Source organism: Pseudochaenichthys georgianus, chromosome 6 (genome assembly GCF_902827115.2).
Source record: "Pseudochaenichthys georgianus chromosome 6, fPseGeo1.2, whole genome shotgun sequence".
In the NCBI taxonomy this organism is placed as follows: Eukaryota; Metazoa; Chordata; class Actinopteri; order Perciformes; family Channichthyidae; genus Pseudochaenichthys; species Pseudochaenichthys georgianus.
In genome coordinates, this window is record NC_047508.1 from 27,445,996 (window position 1) to 27,464,652 (window position 18,657).

Sequence of the window (18,657 nt, forward strand, 5' to 3'; positions counted from 1 at the left end):
TTTTTCAATTTTCGGCGCCCCCTATGGGTTGATGCGCCCTTAGCATTCACCTATACTGCCTATGCAGAGTGCCGGCCCTGATCACAGCTCACTGATTTTTAGGGATTCTCCGATCGATCGGACGCTGATCGATATCGGCCTATACTCACTCTCTGCCGATCGATCGGTGCTCTCTAATAATGCCGATCGCGAGAGCCGATCGCATGAGAGAGAGAGAGGGGGAGAGAGGAAAAGAGAACGCTTCTGCTAATTTCTCCGGTGTTATTATCCAAAGTTAATGTAAACTTGAATAATGTAGGCCTACTTAATTTGAATGTAATAATTATGTTGGTTGTTGTTTGTGGAAGCACCAGTGAATGAGCCCCATTAACTGAGTTGTAAACATCACTTTAAATGGAAGATCCCCATAGGCCCCGCCCACTCGATCGGATCGGTGATCGGTATCGGCCGATACTGATTCCGGCGATCGGAGCATCAGTGATTTTTATCAGAACATTTTCACTTGCAAAGCTCTATTTGCGCAAATATATAATTCGCACTGAATGACATCTTCACTGCTTTTAATCAGGTTTGCTATTTTTAGGGCCTTGGACATTTACTCCGCTAATTCTGTAAACATCGTGTTCTTGCTGCAGCCAAGTGTTGTATGATCAAAGCCAGAACTGACGCTGATAGCTGCTTGTATACTGTTGATTCAGCTGTAAGATACAATTGTCGGGTTCATAACTGTTTATTTGACCCTGAATTGTTACTGTCCTTATCTGCAGTCAGAGGGGCTATTGTTCCATTATGTTCATACACAAGAGCCTACTCATTGTGCACACAGTGTTTCACTGGGATACACTGAACACAATAGAGTCAACATGTTGAAGTGCTACTGATCTGTTGATGCAGTGCTACACAACATTTATTCTTTCTTCCCCTTGTTCACAGGATTTCGACATGTATTTATAGTAAAGGTTTATGGTTGAAACTTTAACTCAGATGTGATCAATTATATAAATGTCAAGCATACATGACACATCGCTTTTGTTCACTTATTTTGTTAACAACATTTCAGTGCTTTAATAAAGTTTGCAACATCTATGTTGTTCAAATGAGTGATACAGTTTGTTGCAATTTATAAAAGGGTACTGAAGGTCAGGAAAAAGATATGGAAAATGTATTGGTTTTTAATTTTTTTATAATACAAATACTATATGAAGCTAGTTTACAGTTTATTTTTTGCCACTGTAGATGTGTTTTTTGAATGAATTATTTTTCCTTATTATTCATTCTATTCTGAAATGTGTCAGGTTTGTCGCAAATGTACTTGGACACATACTGTAGAAGCAAATTTTCTTTGTGCTGGTATTCTGGAGATACATTTCATATAATTTAGAATAAGCCAAATGCAGAGTATTTAAAAAAGACATCTATATTGTGTTACAAAAATATAAAACATACGGTATATGTTACAGTGTGTATCATTTTTACCCTTTAAAGGGGATGGTTGTCCAGCGAGTGTGACGCTTAAAAAAGAAAGAAAAAGGAAATGACTAATGACATGCCACCAACATTTAGGTGTGAATGTGGGAGGAAGATTGTAACACTTTGCTATTGTTTGTGTGCACCATGTACAAAAACAACATCGAGCGATCTTTTACTGTTTTTTTATTCAACTGTAATGGCTTCATCTATTTCTTTTAAGCAGTCACAGTACATTTGTCAGTGAACTGCTCCTCATCCCAAGATGAAGAAAGAATTGACTTTGATTTAATCATTCACAATAAAAATAAAAGGCTCATCAATTTTGAAATGGACATTTTATTTTTGTAAATGTGCAGGATAATTATCCAAGTCTATTAAAACTTCCCAGAGGGTTGGAAACACTTAACGCTGCGTGCTGCAGCAGGCTGCGAAACAGCACTGTGTGAGAGCTTTCTTGATGACTGGGAGTGTTGTCAGTCACAGTCTGTAGTTTGATGATGTGTTTCTGTTGCTGTGCACCTCTGCAGGGAACGGTTTTGTGAACTCCAGGGGCTCTCCGGGCATCCACAGCTCACCCAGCGGCAATGGCCTGGGTAAAGTCATGCCCACCAAGTCTCCACCACCCCCCGGAGGGAACATGGGAATGGGAGGCCGTAAGCCAGACCTTAGGGTTGTTATCCCTCCGTCTAGCAAAGGGATGATGCCCCCACTGGTGAGTACAGCACTCCACTGCACACAAGCATCACCAGCTAAAGGGTCTTTAAGTACCTCTGCTGCAGGGCAGACCAGAGCTTTGTTCAGTGCCATCCAGACTTTCATAGAACAATCTTGCTGGGATTTTGCCACAACTATTTTTGACATTATCACATCGATATAGCATTCAAAAGACTGTGTTTATCTGCCAACTGGGACTCATTGTGCAGCGTTATTATTGTGCTGCATACTCCCTCTATTAACATGTGGGCAGAGCCAAGAATCTGCAGCCCAGGTGTCATAACTCGCACTCAATTATTCACATTTAAGAGGCTTTCTCTAATTATATTAATGAAGGTGCAGAGAGCTCTGACCACAGTGAACACCTGAGGCTAAACTCTCTCTAAATTCTGCTGGTCATAAATCAACATGAAGCAACAAATATTACATGGGGGATTTTTTTCAGCCTGTGGCCAGCAAATATTCTATTTTCAACATTGCGAGTTGCTGATGTTGTCAGCAACAGGAGCCACTCCAGGAAAATGATTGTGTTTGGTAAATAAACCAAGGGTTACTGTTGGTGCTCCTCCTTTTGCAGAACATAGCCTGGAGCAGTTTTTAAACAACTGTGTGTTACCATGTCGGCATGTGGAATCAGCGGAGCAGGACAGGAAGTGTTGTAAGAGGTCTGAAACAGGTTAGGCGGTGGTGGGAGGAAGGCTCTGTTGGAGTGGTAGAGGCTGTGGCAGGTCTCCAGACAGCCTGTCATTAGGCCATAATGGTATTAAATTAATCACATCTCAGTGTGACAGAGTGTAGATGAAGACTTAATCAGGGGCCCAGGGTGTGAGCCAGATAATATCTTGTCGCCCTTGTCGTGTCTTCCTGCCGCTATTGATTGAGTGTGGGTATTAAGACAGACCCGGCCTGGTCGCAGTATGTCCCACAGCACAAAGAAGATGGAAGATGGGCCGCTGGTTGCTCTCTCAGAAAAGAGAGGATTTGAAATACTCTGCTAAGTATCATGCAGTCATTGTTGGTACCAGTGAAGTTACTTCATGTAATTTCTGATGACTATGAGATGATTGCAGTTTCACATTCAGAGTTATGTTCGTGTCGGTCAATATATATAACAATTATTTACTCTCTGTTCTTAATTCTGTTCGGAATTTGTCTGCTTCTTCTTCTTCATTATCACAAGATCAAGACAGGTTACATTCTGGCCAATGCTTTGGAAAGTATGGTTCAGTTAAGAATAAAACAACAGACATAAAATGTCGAAATTCAAAATGACTGCAGAAGTCATCCACTCTTTTAGATTCCGTAATGTCCCTTTTACTGTAAAATCTAGATAGCCGTTGCTATTTTCCAGAGCGATTTACAGGTGCTTTTTTCTGTAACCTCGCCTCTCTTCTTCTCTTCTGTTGAGGGCAGTCGGAGGAGGAGGAAATGGATTTGGTGAGTTTTGACAAATGCCTGGGCAAATGGCTGATATTTGAACATGCTCCAGGAAATCACACAAGCAAGACTGAATGCAGTGCTCCAAAAGGAGATTGGCTCTCTGAACTGCCAGAAATAATACGTTTACATTTTTTTGTTGTCACTGCATGTTTTGGGTCGGCCTGTGAAAATTGCCTCAGCCTGTTGAATTGGCTCCCCTATTGCCAACACGTCAATGTTAGTCACCTCCAGGAGTTTGAGAGAAAAGGAAAGGGAAAGCGTAGCGCAAATAATGTTGCATTTTTTAACTATTATCGTATAGCCACAATCTGGAGGGGTTTACAAGTGTTGGGTAACAAACCAAAATCATTTCATATTTGTTCTAAGGAAAGGAAGATTACATCATCTTAAATGACATCATGCTGTGAGATACTTAGGGTTTGGTGAAGTCATCTGGATGGAGAGTGTTGGAAATATGCAAGGAAGCCATCAACTCGATCCTGATGCAATGCTGCTTCAAACGTAACCGCTGGCAGCTGCACATTGTTCTCTGAGGATTTGTTACTTATTGTTCGAAGCTATGTCTGCATTTGATTAGTGGAGTTGGAGTGTCTGCATCTGTAGCTCACAGCGTAGTTTGCTGCATGACCACACAGTGCTGTGTAGGTGTGTTTGAGTGGACTGCATGTCGGTCACTGCACTTAAAAAAAACACCGAAGCTCTACTGTACGTCTCTCTGGAAGAATCCTTTCTCTGCCGCTCAGTTAAGAGATGTTTGTTTGATTGTAAAAGTTTATCTGCAATTTGTTACAAACATATATTTAATAAACTATATCTGAATGACTATATGACAATCCCTGTTCACCACATGAAATATGTATCTTTTGCTGACATATTTGGAAAAATATGGTCAGGAGTGAATCAGAGAAAGATCAGACATCCACAAAGCTACACCACCATCTAGTGGTCACGCTTGTTATTACCCCGATAACCTTATATACAACGATATGTATTTTTTACAAAGGATCTCAATTAAATGTCTTCAATGACAATAAAATATGTCCAATTCTTAGTATAAGAGTTAGGAATTGTTAGCGGTAGATTTTGGGCTTATGCTGTTTTTTGTGTGTAGAACAACCAGAGGATAAACAGCTCCCAGCAGCTGGCAACTCCGGTGGTGTCTGTCACCACCCCCAGCTTACCCCCCCAGGGCCTGCTCTACTCGGGCATGCCCACCTCCTACAACCCTGCTGGTGAGTCCGTCCTGGCTCTCCTCTCAGACTGAAAAGAACGGGCTCAGCCGCGCTGTTTGCACAACACACTGTTGGTTCTTGCTCTTTTCACAGAGGCACATGGTGTTGTATCTGAAATGAGTTCTCACTGTGTGTGTGGCTGCTTTTGTTTTCACAGAGTTCTCCCTGAGCAGTGCGGAGATCTCCTCCCTACAGGGCTTCAGCTCTCCTGGGCTCTCACTGGGCTCCATGTCGGCATGGCAACAGCATCAACTGGGCCAGGCAGCTCTTAATTCTTTGGTGTGAGTAACATAACACACGTCCAAACAAAGGCACACTCTCCAGACGCCCTCGCATAAATGCAACACCCACTGTGCTCTGTGATATCATGCTGAATCCCACATCTACATATTCCTGGCTCTCTACAGTGCTGTGCCTCACATTTGTTGTCACATTTTTATTCTGAACACAAAATGTCATGCTTATCTTCTCTGTAGTGGTGGAGGTCACCTACCTCATGGCTCCAACCTCTCTATCAACACCAGCCAGAGCTTGAACATCAAATCCGAGCCCATTTCGCCGCCACGGGAGCGTGTCACCCCATCTGGCTTCCCCCTTCAGCAGCAGCAGCAGCAGCAGCAGCAGCAGCAGCAGCAGCAGCAGCAGCAGCAGCAGCAAGGGTCCAGCCGACAGGAAGTCCTGGGACGTTCACCCGCCGACAGCCTCAGCTCCTCCTGTAGCTCCTACGACGGCAGCGACCGTGAGGACCACCGGCCAGACTTCCATTCCCCACTGGGGCTGGGTAGGCCCCCTGCTGGCTCCGAGGACAGGGAGGGCCCCTCGGTCAAGCGCCTGCGCATGGACACATGGGTGACATAAAGAGCCCCTATCACGCCTCCAGTCACCAGCCAGTCAGAGAGCGGGAGGGGTTAGACATAGGGATAAAAGAAAGAGCAAGGGTCCTAGTGCTATTATTATGATACTATTATTCAACTCCTTTCAATTTGTAAGACTGAGTGGCAAATGTTATAAAACGTGTCAGGAGATATCTAAAGTAAATTCACAAACTGATACAGTAGGATTAAAAACAATCTCAGTTAGCTGGACTGAATTACATGCACAGGCAGGTGATAACAGGTACTTGGTGCAATTCAGATGATGTTTGCAGAAGGAAGATGTTCAAAAGAAAAATTGTTAAACAATAGGCGGTAGATTATTGTAAGCACTGGTCTAGTCAGACACTTACATGTAGTTGCTGTATTGCTGTTGTGCTCGCAAGTTGCAAACAATCAGAGAAAGTTGTGTTGCTTTCAGGCTAAGGACCCGTACATATGATGTTCAATGCAAGAACTATCTTTTCAAATCATGCTGTAACCACAGAAGACCTTTTATCTCAAGTGACCTCTTGTAATTTATTGATTCATTCGATAAGGGGTACAGAGACCACAAGTTCATTAAGACCCATACAGGACTTTTCACCACACAGTTAACAACAGTTGAGACAACCTTAGTTAATAAATGAAACAATACTGTTGGAGGTAAAAACAAAGGAGCATCAAAATGAATTGCAATAATGACATATTATTAATTTTTAAATTGAAAAGAGTAGGTTATATAAATGTGCAATTAAGATAATGCGAACCTGTCCAGTTGAACTGGTGCAAAAATCAACACATTTATGTAACAGTTCATCAGTAATATAAGCCAAAGCTGTTCTTTTGTGTCGTTTTGTACAGTTGCTACGGTTTCCTAACAATTCACTCAAACACACCATCTCTTTCATCATTGTTTTATTTTTTATTGTGCTGTATTGCAAACAGTGTAAAGTCGTGTAAACAAGATCTTGAATTGATATCTAAAGCCATGAACATTTGCTGTTCTGTTTGTAAAATGGATCATTTGAGCCAAACCTTTTCTTTTGTTGTGTAAATAGCGACTTTAATATATATCACAAAGGTGTGAGTACGTGCTGAATGTACTGTATGATCACCGTTTTCAAGAAAAGTATATTTTTGTGGATTACAGCCAAGTTTACAAGAGTAGACCCTTAAGAAGTAGATCATTCACTGGTCAATATTTGCTATTATGTTCCTTTTACTGTAATTTCCTCTAAATTGAATTATCCACATAACCTCCTGTGTGTTTTGGTTCCAGATGGCCAATTGTTTTGTTCTCTCTTTATTAGTGATGACTGTTTGTCCTATAGACATTGTTGTAACAATGCTGTGAGATTAAAGTTCCACTATTTTCAGATTTGTAAAGGATAATCACAAGGCTAGGGGAAATAGGTTTTTTTTCTTCCCTCCTATTGTAGTTGTATACCAGCAGCTGCTGAATACACTGCCAACATTCAAACCCAAGGTCCCTGTCCCACATTGAAGAATAATCTATTGTTATTGCATGTAGCTCAGCAGTAATACATGCCATCTCCCAAGCCCTTTCCACTATCCTGTTATTGGCCCAAGCAGAAGACATAAACATGGCTGTTAAACTTCACCCAAAAGTGCTTAGCCTGTGTTCATATGTGGTTGTAAATATCGCAGTCAGTCATGATTATGTACAAAAACCCTTGTGTGTTTCCCTAATTGGCTCCAGAAAGTGTACCTTTTATCAATGCCCTATTACTAGTACTACTTTAGGCTTAGGAACCTTAGGAGCCAGAAGAGTGAAAATCTGAAGGCATTGAAGTCATTTATGCGTAAGGTGTTTTGATGCTGACCGTGACAGAGGGGGGGGGGAAAGGGGCTGTGACTTGTTTTTTTCTCCATCATCACACACACAAATAATACAGCAGCTAATTCATGATAACAGGATGCCATTGACTCCAATCTCACTGCTGGATGCACACATTTGTATGAGAAGTTTGCTGTATGCGAAAGGCATCGCTCTGCATTCACCGTGACATATCTTGTGTGTTTCTGCGGTCTCTCCGCCCCATCATCAGCTCCATGGTAGTTCTCAATATAAAAAAGTACTGATCTATGCAGTTTACGCCCCAATTCACACGACATATACAGATTATGATGTCATTACAGGTGGAATTTAGTCCACAAAGCATCAGGAAGAAGCACATTTATAGATTGACTGTTAGCCTCTTATCCTGAAGTGCCACAGCAGTACTACCAATAATACATTTGATTAAATGATTGATTTGGATACCCTGGGGCAATCTCTTCATGTTCATATACATTGGTAGATATACATTTCATAATGTATAGTAATCCATTATGTAATCTAGTTTAACAAAGCAGGTGAAAATAGCAATAATAAATGACCACAACAACAAAAATAGTCTGCCTCTCTTGGCAGCATCACCTCGTAGTTGAGCACATACTTTAGCACTTGATCACATATCAGGGAATTTTGTAGTTTGTCTAACTATATGCACAGTGAGGAAATGCCTTATCCCAAAGAGAATGATGTATATCATTTTTATTTTATTATCTCTCTGTAAAAAAAACACACACAATGCAGATATCATTCAAACTTGACCAGACCTGCCTCTTCTTACAAAAGACCCACACAAGAAAATGCACAGTGAATGCATCGTGATATACTTTGCTCTTTTGGTCCATGTCCAAATTGTGCACAAATAATGAATGTGAAAAGAAAGGGTAATCGATGAACCTTTGTAGAAGACTTTCTTCACTTTGCTGTGTAAGAGTACACTGCTTCGCTTCATGGCTTTTATAAACAGAACTACGTGTTTGGTAAGTGTTTGTAGTTGATAGTTCACTTAACAAAAGAAGCTGTTTTCGGTTTGAATGCTCAGACCGTTTGGCGGCACAAGCTGGACTTTGTTGCCAATAATGAAATTATTTGTTTCAAAAATCGAAAGAGATTTTAAGTTAATCTACATTTTCTTTCCCTTGAATGTATTATTTTATTTTCATCATACAATAAATATTCAAGTGAACTTTTTCTTAAACAATTAAGATACTATGCTAGATATTGTTGTACAAAATTTGTATTCTTCACAAAAGTACAAATATTGGCTTTTAATGTGTAATTTAGGTTATCTCTCTTATTCTGTATAAAATGAAGTAAACAACTCTTACATAGAATTTGTTCTCCTGTGAAGTTCCAAACAGTACCAACTGTCAACTTTATTAAACATGTCAGTGTATGCTCAGTCTGAACTCAATGTCTATTCATCTTTGAATCTTGCCAAGGTTGCATCTCATTCACTGCATGCAGTATGTTAAAACATTCTCTGACATTATCCTTATTGAAATCACCAGATTGATAATGTTTATTTAAAAATAATGCAACTGGTATTGAACTAATTTGACACATGCTGAATAAAGAGTGCATGCAGTATGGCAGCCAGTGGTGGGAGAGGTTCTCAGATCTTAAAGTACTACAATGTTAAATCATTACAACTTTGAGCTACTTCTACTTTGCTTGAGTATTTCAATTGTCTGCTACTTTGTACTTCTACTCCACTACAATTCAGAGGTAAATCGTGTACTTTTACTCCACTACATTTATACGTTTAATATTTTTACTTATTTTGTAGATTTGGATAGATGATGAAATATAAAACAAAACCTAAATAAGACTTTAGTTACACCTGGAGTAAATTCACAAGCTACCCTGCAGCACACCAAGTAATTACAATTAGCTGCACCTTTACCAGCGTTGATAAACACTTTAATTCATCATTGTAATAAAAACAAATACTTTTGGTACTTTAAGTATAATTTGATGCCAATACATTTGTACTTTTACTTGAGTTACATTTTGATTGCAGGATGTTTACTTGTAACAGAGTATAGCTACACTCTGGTACTTTACTTTTACTGGAGTACAAGATCTACTTCTTCCACCTCTGTGTCTTCAGCTGATTTTGAAATAACTTTAACAGTGCTGAATCAGTATTTGTGCTTTTTTTTTAGCTTCTTTGTGTGCTTCACGTAGCCTACTATGGATACGTACACAGATCAAACATAAACTGTTTCACATCGAACAGTTTTAAAAGGGGACCTCGTGTATTTCCATAGTATCTCCAGCAGGAGGAACTGTAACACAGCATTACACAGAACAATAGGCTACTGGTCTGCATCGTTAGCTGAGTTAAGGTAAGTTGGTTAACCACTGAAGCTAACACCTCACAACAACATTAGTCTACAACATGAACTATAATACAGGTTACTAAGCTAACACCACATTTATTTTCACTATCCGTTGGTTGAGTAACGTAGGCCTAGACGTAAAGTAAATTCAAATAGGCTTATGTTGAAATTAAAGATGAGCAACATCGCGAATGTTCATTAGAATATGATGCTTAGATAACTTATAGTTGACACTGTCTAGACCAGGGGTATTCAAATACAAATCTTAAAGGTCCAAAATAAATGTTTCAATAAGACAAAGGTCCGTTTATTACGGTCATTCAAACTTTTAAACAATTGCAACAAGATTCTTAAGGTTGCAAAAACAAAAATAATCTGTATGCAGCAGTTTTCATTGTTATTGTGTCTGTGCTTGACCCCTCAGAGTCGCAGTGTAAGAGCTGCACAGTTATGAATAAAGGCAGCTGCACCCTCTTTCATTCAGCATTCCCATTATTGCTTTATAAATGTCTTGCCCCCTTGTGTCCACGGAGGTTAGTCAGGCCCAACACATCTTCAACAAACTCCCCCTTTGCCTCATCATAAAAACTCACAAACACCAGCAACTGAGCAGTGTCAGTGGACTCATCCACAGCTAAGGAAATGCACTGTGCATTTTTTATTCCATCACAAAGCTGATTAATCAAATCACCAGCCAGTATTTATGTTCTTCTGGTTGCTGTGGAATCTGAGAGGGGGATTTGCTTGATTTGACCTGTTATTTTCTCTTTTTGTTTGCCTTCAACATGGTCTACATCACTTCAGTCATGCATTCTTTTATACTTCAGTTATTATCCAGTGGAATGTCCTTACCTACTGGCCTAGTTAAATCAAATACCTCATTCCTTCAGTGCTTGGGTCCGAATCAGGCCCGGTTCCAGAACAAAATGACTAAGGGTGCATCTGATATTAGAGAGGGTGCAGTGGTAAAGTGCTATTTTTATAAGTGGGGAGTGCACCTAACACCCTCTATGGGGGTCCTCACCTCCTCTGGGGGGGGTCCGGGGGCATGCTCCCCCGGGAAGATTTTTTTTTTAAATATTGAAGTTAAAAGCATCAATCTGGTGCACTTTGAGAGCAACATGAAGAGATCTATGGATCTATGTGCTCGTTGCTTGATTATGCCTTCCCAGTCCCTTATCACGTAGCCTATAAGAGCATGGCGCCAGTTGTGGTGAAGGCATCTGACTTACTTGAACCGAAATGTCTGCATTCATAGCAGAAGATGGCATCTTTTTTTTACATGAATATTCCAGCCAATCTCTGTTTTGAAACCGTGAGCTGCAAAATGAGCGCCTCACCCCACTGTACAGGCGAGTTGGGTACTTTTTTAAATATACCTGGGCAGGCTCTGTTTTGCAGAGGTCCTCTGGCACTTGCGGGCCGCCGAGGGGTGGTGGTGTTTGGGGCAACGAAGACGGCTGTGGCTGCTCCGCCTCTGTGGGCGAGGCGGGCAAAGCCAGCGAGTCGGGCAGGAGGACGTTAGTGTTCACGACATTAACGTAATGTCCCCATGATCTGAACTGTTATTACCTGCAGTAGATGCAGTGTATGCTGGCGATAAGGGCTGGTTGTTTTAACCATTTTCTGATCCATCATTGACTGCTGTGTAAGCACCTTGCAGATGATGAATGTGCAGCGGCACAGGTCACGTGCACCTGACATAATAACGTTACTTACCGTTTAAATTGATCAAATTGATTTTTTTTACTTTTCATTTTTCAAATAAATAACGACTCAACTGAGGGTGCAATGCACCCTTATGCAACCCCGTAGAACCGGGCCTGGTCCGAATCATAGACTGTAGGTCAGAATGCTTCTCGTTTTTGCACCGTCCTGTTCAAATGAAATTGCCGCCAATCATATGTCCACGCCATGGTCCACGCTCGCGCCAGGACCGGGGGAGGGGTTACATGACGTGCATCTTGTGCTGCATTCACTTGCACTCGGACATTAGAGACTTTCTCTCATAAATGTCCGATGAGCCACAACTTTTCTTTCAAAACAAAGCTGCCAACTGGGGTGGCAGGCCTATTTTTAAGGTGTCAGTTGCCACCCCGGTAGGCAGTGGCGACTGGTCATTAGGGGCAGGTGGGACACAGCCCCACCTAGTGTCAGCAGAAAGTATTAATAAAAAAAAAAATATATATATATATATATATAAAATATATTTTAAGATCATGTTTAATCATCTGATTCGTCTGTACATTGCTGTTTTAGTATGTGTTCTTCTAATTAGTGTCTACAGTGTGTGCCTATTGAGCTGTTTAGAGCCATGTGGGACAAAACCCGATCCTGCCCCTCCCTCTCCCTGTTTAAGTCAATGGTGACCGTAAAAACTACACTGTGCATGCTCAGAGTATTGTCCTATTTAATGTGTGTGGCAAAAAAATAATGACCAGAGGGGCAGAGAGCTGCCATCCCCACCATACGTCATCTCACATAATTCAGAGCTGATTGGCTGTAAGTACGTGTGCCGCGAAAAGTGTGGTGTGTGAAGAGGAGACAAGAGAGCTGCAGTGAGGCGTCCTAAAACCCGGAAGTAAACTCCGCATGGCTTGCCTCGACCTAAAAGCAATGAGATTTCTCCATAGGATTTTAGAAAATAGCTCAAAATAAGATCTGTGGGAAACAAACCTGTTAGATAAATGCACGTTTTGTTCAGCGGTTAATATCCACATGTCTACCCTACTTTTATAATTTTCGAATCATAAATCTATTGATTAGATTAGATTTATGATAGACTTTTGAAACTACAAGAAGATAAGGAGGACTTTTACAAAAAAGTAAGAGATTTTTGTCCAGAGGGATAGGCAAATGGACTTCATCTTCATGTCAAGGTAAGACTGCAATTTTATTGAAAATGGGATCTTACTAAGAGAGAACAATTCAATATTTTTATATATTTAAACATTTTTTGGGTATCCTTCTGTTGAACTGTCTGTTTAAAATTAATTGAAGCATCAGACAAAAAAAGCTTTTGAAAATAATATTATATTTTGATTTAGGTCAAAATATAATATTTGTAAACCTGAAGAGTCAGGTGCCTCACCAGCCATGAACCTCACTGCAGAAGCTATATATTGTGGTGACCACCTATTTAACCACTGGGACATAATTCAAACTTGGAACTATAGTTGCGGTTATTGTTCCCACACGGACATGTTATGGGTTACCTATAAATAGGTGTGCCCTCTTGGCTCTCTCACTTGTCGACCCGGGCTGCGACCCGACAACATGTCCTTTGCAGCTTGTGAATAAATAACTATTCTTGCACCTTCCTTGCACCGCCTCTGACTCCATATCTCTCGGCACTACACTGGTGACCCTGACAAGTCTCGAGAAGTTTCCGGGACGGACCCGAACACGGCAAAAGGAACTCAAGTTTCTTTCTCGAAATGCCGGGGATGTTTTGGAATCGTCCGTGGCTGCCACCGGCACGCGGACTGAGGCTCGGTGCAAGCCCCGCAGAAGAGCTGGGACGTTGCTCGCCATTCCCGCATCAGCCTTCCATTCAACAGGGGGTCGATGCACAACCTGCTGGGTCGACCAGCAACTAGATTGCTACCTCGTGGGCTTGTTTCTTCGGGGCGTGCGGCTGCACGTCTTGGCTGCGCTAGCTGACGACTACTAGCGGCTAACCACGAGGGGCTAACGACGGCTAGCAGCTACCCATGGCAGCCAGCTAACGGCTAGCTGTTAACGGCTGTCGACATATTTCTGTTAACATCTGACTGTTGACAATTCTTTCCGGTGCCGGAGAGGAGGTTCGACCAGCCGGTTGACCTCATGTGGACACTCTCATCTTTTTCACCACCTCGACGGCGGTTCCAGACGCCACTCACGGTATCATCGACGCCTGGGTGGTGCACTCCTGGACCCCGTCTCGCCTCAACGGTTTTGGACGTCGCCCATGCTGCCATCGGCCCGTGGGTGGCGCGCTCCGGAGCCTGTTTGGCCTCTCCTGCCTTCCGGGGATATCCAGACGCCACTCACGTTCATCGACGCCTGGGTGGCGCACTCCTGGACCCCCTCTCGCCTCGACAGTTCTGGACGTCGCCCATGCTCCATCGGCCCATGGGTGGCGCGCTCCGGGACCCTGTCTGGCCTCTCCTGCTTCCCGGTGATGCCTCAGCACCTGCTGAGGACTTCATGCCCGCCGCCGCGGCACGTCTGCCTGCGGCCGGGTTGTGCTCCTTCCTCCCGGGGGGACTGCTCCTCTCTTCCGGGGATACCTCGACGCCTGCCGAGGACTTCATGCCCGCCGCCGTTGTGCGTCTGCCTGCGGCCGGGTTGCCCTCTCTTCCGGGGATACCTCGACGCCTGCCGAGGACTTCATGCCCGCCGCCGTTGTGCGTCTGCCTGCGGCCGGGTTGCCCTCTCTTCCGGGGATACCTCGACGCCTGCCGAGGACTTCATGCCCGCCGCCGTTGTGCGTCTGCCTGCGGCCGGGTTGCCCTCTCTTCCGGGGATACCTCGACGCCTGCCGAGGACTTCGTGCCCGCCGCCGTTGTGCGTCTGCCTGCGGCCGGGTTGCCCTCTTTCCTGCTGGGTTCTCCGCAACAGTGCGGCCCCCTTACGACGGCCCGCCCCCGGTGTGGGTGCCCTCGCCCTCGTTAGGGCCCCTGCCCTCTCCTGCGGCCCCCTTTCGTGGCCCGTTCCATGGCCCGGTCCTCACCTGCGGCCCCACCCTCCTCGGCCCTTGTGATGTTTCCTCCACGGACGTGGGGATATATTTTTTTGCCATGTTTGAATTCTGGGGGGGCTTGTGTGGTGACCACCTATTTAACCACTGGGACATAATTCAAACTTGGAACTATAGTTGCGGTTATTGTTCCCACACGGACATGTTATGGGTTACCTATAAATAGGTGTGCCCTCTTGGCTCTCTCACTTGTCGACCCGGGCTGCGACCCGACAACATGTCCTTTGCAGCTTGTGAATAAATAACTATTCTTGCACCTTCCTTGCACCGCCTCTGACTCCATATCTCTCGGCACTACAATATAGACATCTAAGTTTTTTGTGCCCCACCACTTTTGTACATATAGAAACGCCACTGCCGGTAGGTGAAACTAGGCTACTAGCTACAGTACAGATGGAACTAGATGAGCTGTTAACTCTCGTTCGTTTTTTTTAAACTCTCGTTCTGACTCAGACAGGTTGAAAGTGACCATGGATGTACAGACCCGGCGGCAGACATACGTCTCTGGGGGGCATTTGATGTACCAGGGCGGGCCCACCCCGAAACTTACATTTCCCGGGAAAACTGAATTGTGAAAGAGCTGACATGCTGAAAACCCAACCCCTGCAGGGGGGTCTGGGGAGATTCTCCCCCAGGAGATTTTTTGAAATACTAACATAAAATACACATTCTGGTACTCTCTTGAGAAGAAAAATAAATAAATCTATTACTACACAACACATTTTAAAAAATGAATGCCATTTCAGTTTGTTGTTACTTTGTTCTGAAAGCTGAACCTGCTGCTCCTCACAGAGAGAAGAGGGAAGAGGCTGTGAATGACTTTACATTGTGGATAAGGGTGGATAGCCCCCATTGTTCTGTGTGTCAAAATGGAAGACAGCCCATACATCAATCATCAAACCGTGGGGTCTTATTTAATTACGTGTTGATTTCTATCAACACGTAATGTTGTATCGATGTATATAGAGATTTACTACAGCAAAAATATTCTCCGTCGGGACTTCCTGCAACGACACCACGTCGTTATCTTGATTCTGATTGGCCAGAAGACATTATCAAAGATGTTCTATTGAGAAGACGATCACTTCGTGACAAAAGTTTTCAAAACCGTTTCTAGTCTTCAGTATTTCCAGACAAGTGGCTGCTGAACTCAATCTTACTAACTGCTGTCTGTGCAATTTACTCCGCGCGAGTTGTCGGACTTTATTTAGCTTCCTTTAAAATCATTTTACATGGTGGGGCTAAGCCGTTTATTGGTATGGCTGTAGCCTACCCAAGTATACCCTGGCGCCGCCACTGAACATAATAATAAAACAATTAAAATGTTGTATTCAGCCCTGATTAAAACAGCGGGCCTAAATCCTGGATGGTCGGGCCCAAATCCTGGATGGGCGGGCCCGGCCCCATGGGGCCCGCCCATGACGCCGGGTCTGTGGATGTATAAAGAGACACACATTTTTCCCACCCGCATTCCGCGAAGACCCGCCCTACTGTGCCTCTGATTCGCAGATTGTTGGAAAAAACGCTGACGGGATGCTGAATGTGATTGGACCAATGCGTTGACAGACACACACAGACAGTGGAACAGGACATGCAGAGCGCTGTTTGCAGTCTAGGGACATAGCGGATCATTTTGACTCGTTGCATTGTGGCGATGTCTCGCAGATAACACAGATAATACATATGAAAAGTATAATTTGCTCAGAGTCCAGAGACAGTTGTGGTTCGGTCCGGATCCGGACCGGAGTCCGGACTTTGAGGATGCCTGGTCTAGACTCTAGTTGACGCTGTGGTCACTACCATGGATGTATAATAAGGTAGTGACAAACGTAAACATTACCATTGCGGACGTAATAGAGAAGCAAACGAAGCATATCTGAAAGTACAAGCCTGGACGGCAAAACTTTATACCCAGTATATTGCCATAAATATGATGATGGATTATCAGTAAAAATGTCTACGTGACACAAGGACATTGGATTAACCTTGAGCGGTGTTTTTATTCCGTTGAACACAACTTTTGATCACAAATCAAAAAAGGCAAGACGTAATTATTGTAATATTTTTGAAACCGGATGTTGTTTACTTTCTCTTTTCTAGCTGATAGCTCCAGGAATTCGGGGTCGTACAGTGATGACATTACATGTGTGGAATCTGTGGAGTCTCAGCTTTAATCGGATATCTTGTTTGTGCAGTTACGATAAGTAATAAGGGCATTTCTACCGTGAGTGCTGTGCAAAAGTCCGTTAGCATTAGTTAGTATTTTTTCGCTCCATGCTAATTCAAAGGCTTGGTATTACTCTTGTGTTTCTTTTAGCTAAAAATGGTTCATATTGTCAGTTAGCTGAGTTTCTTACCGTTAAAAGGGTATGGAACATTAATAGTTTCATAAATGTTAAGAAGCCCTGAGACATAGTCTCGTAAAAAAACGGTGGGAGGGGTCCACTGGGGGGACCCTCAGGCTTAAGAGGTTAACGCTTGATGTTAAAGTAATCATGCTTTTACTACAATGTTTGCTTAATCCTCAACTGAACACTGACTAATTAACTAGGCTTACAGTGAGAAACATCCATCATTGCAAAATGTTCTCTTGTGTTATCAAAACATTGTTAGTTTTAGAAAATAAAACATGGCAAACATGAACTCAATAGATAGTTAAAAACGGCATTGACGGATTTTGGTGATATTGACTAGGGTCCCCTCAGGACCCAAACAAGAAGAATAAAAAAGCAAAAACTAAAACAGAAAACAATTATATTAATTATTAATTATTAACAGTTTGATTGAGTCGTTAAATATTTGCATGATAGAATAACGCACCTGTGAGATTTGCTCCATTGTGGTAGGCCTATAGCTACTCAAATAACTACATTTAAATTGAGCAGCAAAACAAAGAAATGAGAGACAAACAGGGGTTTGAGGTTAACTGTGTAGTTGACAAGTTCAATCTTTCATTCATGGTTGTGTTCAGTGAGAAGGCTTGCATGTGCATCACTCAGTATATTTGTCCCCAGTGCATGTTCTTGGCTTCCCCTCCATCGGACCAGCTGTGCTGCAGGCTGGAGCCGGTCCAGTGTACATGTGTAGAGTAACCAAGCAGGGTTTTAGGCTGTTTGAGTTGTGTGAGAAGGAGGGTGACAGGCCACCTGCCATAGGGGCTTGCCCTGTTCAGATCCCCAGCCCTGCCTTTCAACTGGGAGCCAAGTTAGGGTTCTTTCATGTGGGCCTGATCTCCTTAAGACGTCAGCAAATATTGAACAAGACTCAGTCCAGACCCAAACACATCTGTTGTCATATAGTCTCTACTGTTAGGCACAGACATGGAAAGAGAGAGAGAGAGAGTGAACACCAGTGGGTCTGTTGCATTAGCTTCCATGTGTGGACAGAAAGCTATACTTTATACTTTGCAAACACAAATGCTCACTCTCGACGAGCTTAGGCTAAACCATGTTCCACTGTAAACAAATATGGGGCTGTGTGAAATAGTTTGAGTTTGGTATGACAAGGCGGCCACTGACTGCCAGATTCGTGCTGAAGATCAGACATGAGATAAGACGAACAGATAGCCAACATTTCATATGCCTCAGCCATGTTGTAGAATCCATCAACAGTATTTTGGGAGCGTTTTGGACAGATAAGAAGGCCAGTTGTATTGTAGAATTAGCATAGATTATGGAATTAAGAGTTTTTCTCAAATACTTGGAGCCTTAAGAGAATACATATTAGAGGAAGTGTAAGGCATGTCAAACTTGAAACAGACAAAAGCCCCAGAAATGCAAATACATATTAAAATCAACAATAAACAGATTCACAGGAAGGGAATAAACAGTCTGTAAAACTTAGTCTACTGTTGGCTCGACTGTTTTAGCATAGTTTCGGTTCTTCACTGTGCATTTAATGTCATGCAACTGTGTCATGGTATCATTTATTTTTTTCTGATCCCACATAATGGAAGTAATGCTCTATTACCCACCACAAAAAGACTTGGGTAGGACTCATCCCT

General features: G+C 42.9%; 1 protein-coding gene across 7 annotated transcripts in view; it reads left to right on the forward strand.

Annotated features, from left to right (window-relative positions):
- mef2aa (myocyte enhancer factor 2aa) overlaps window positions 1-8,974 on the forward strand; it is a 69,689-nt gene extending 60,715 nt beyond the window's left edge. For 5 of the 7 annotated variants that reach the window (XM_034085856.2, XM_071203502.1, XM_034085859.2 and 2 more), the window contains 5 exons: window positions 1,998-2,182; window positions 3,598-3,621; window positions 4,736-4,856; window positions 5,014-5,137; window positions 5,333-8,974. In XM_034085856.2, the coding sequence (XP_033941747.1) occupies window positions 1,998-2,182; window positions 3,598-3,621; window positions 4,736-4,856; window positions 5,014-5,137; window positions 5,333-5,714 (836 nt within the window). In that variant the 3' untranslated portion in view covers window positions 5,715-8,974. The remainder of the gene's footprint in view (window positions 1-1,997; window positions 2,183-3,597; window positions 3,622-4,735; window positions 4,857-5,013; window positions 5,138-5,332) is intronic. The other 2 variants (XM_034085861.1, XM_034085860.1) reach the window with 1 other exon arrangement.
- Window positions 8,975-18,657: the final 9,683 nt, after the last annotated feature.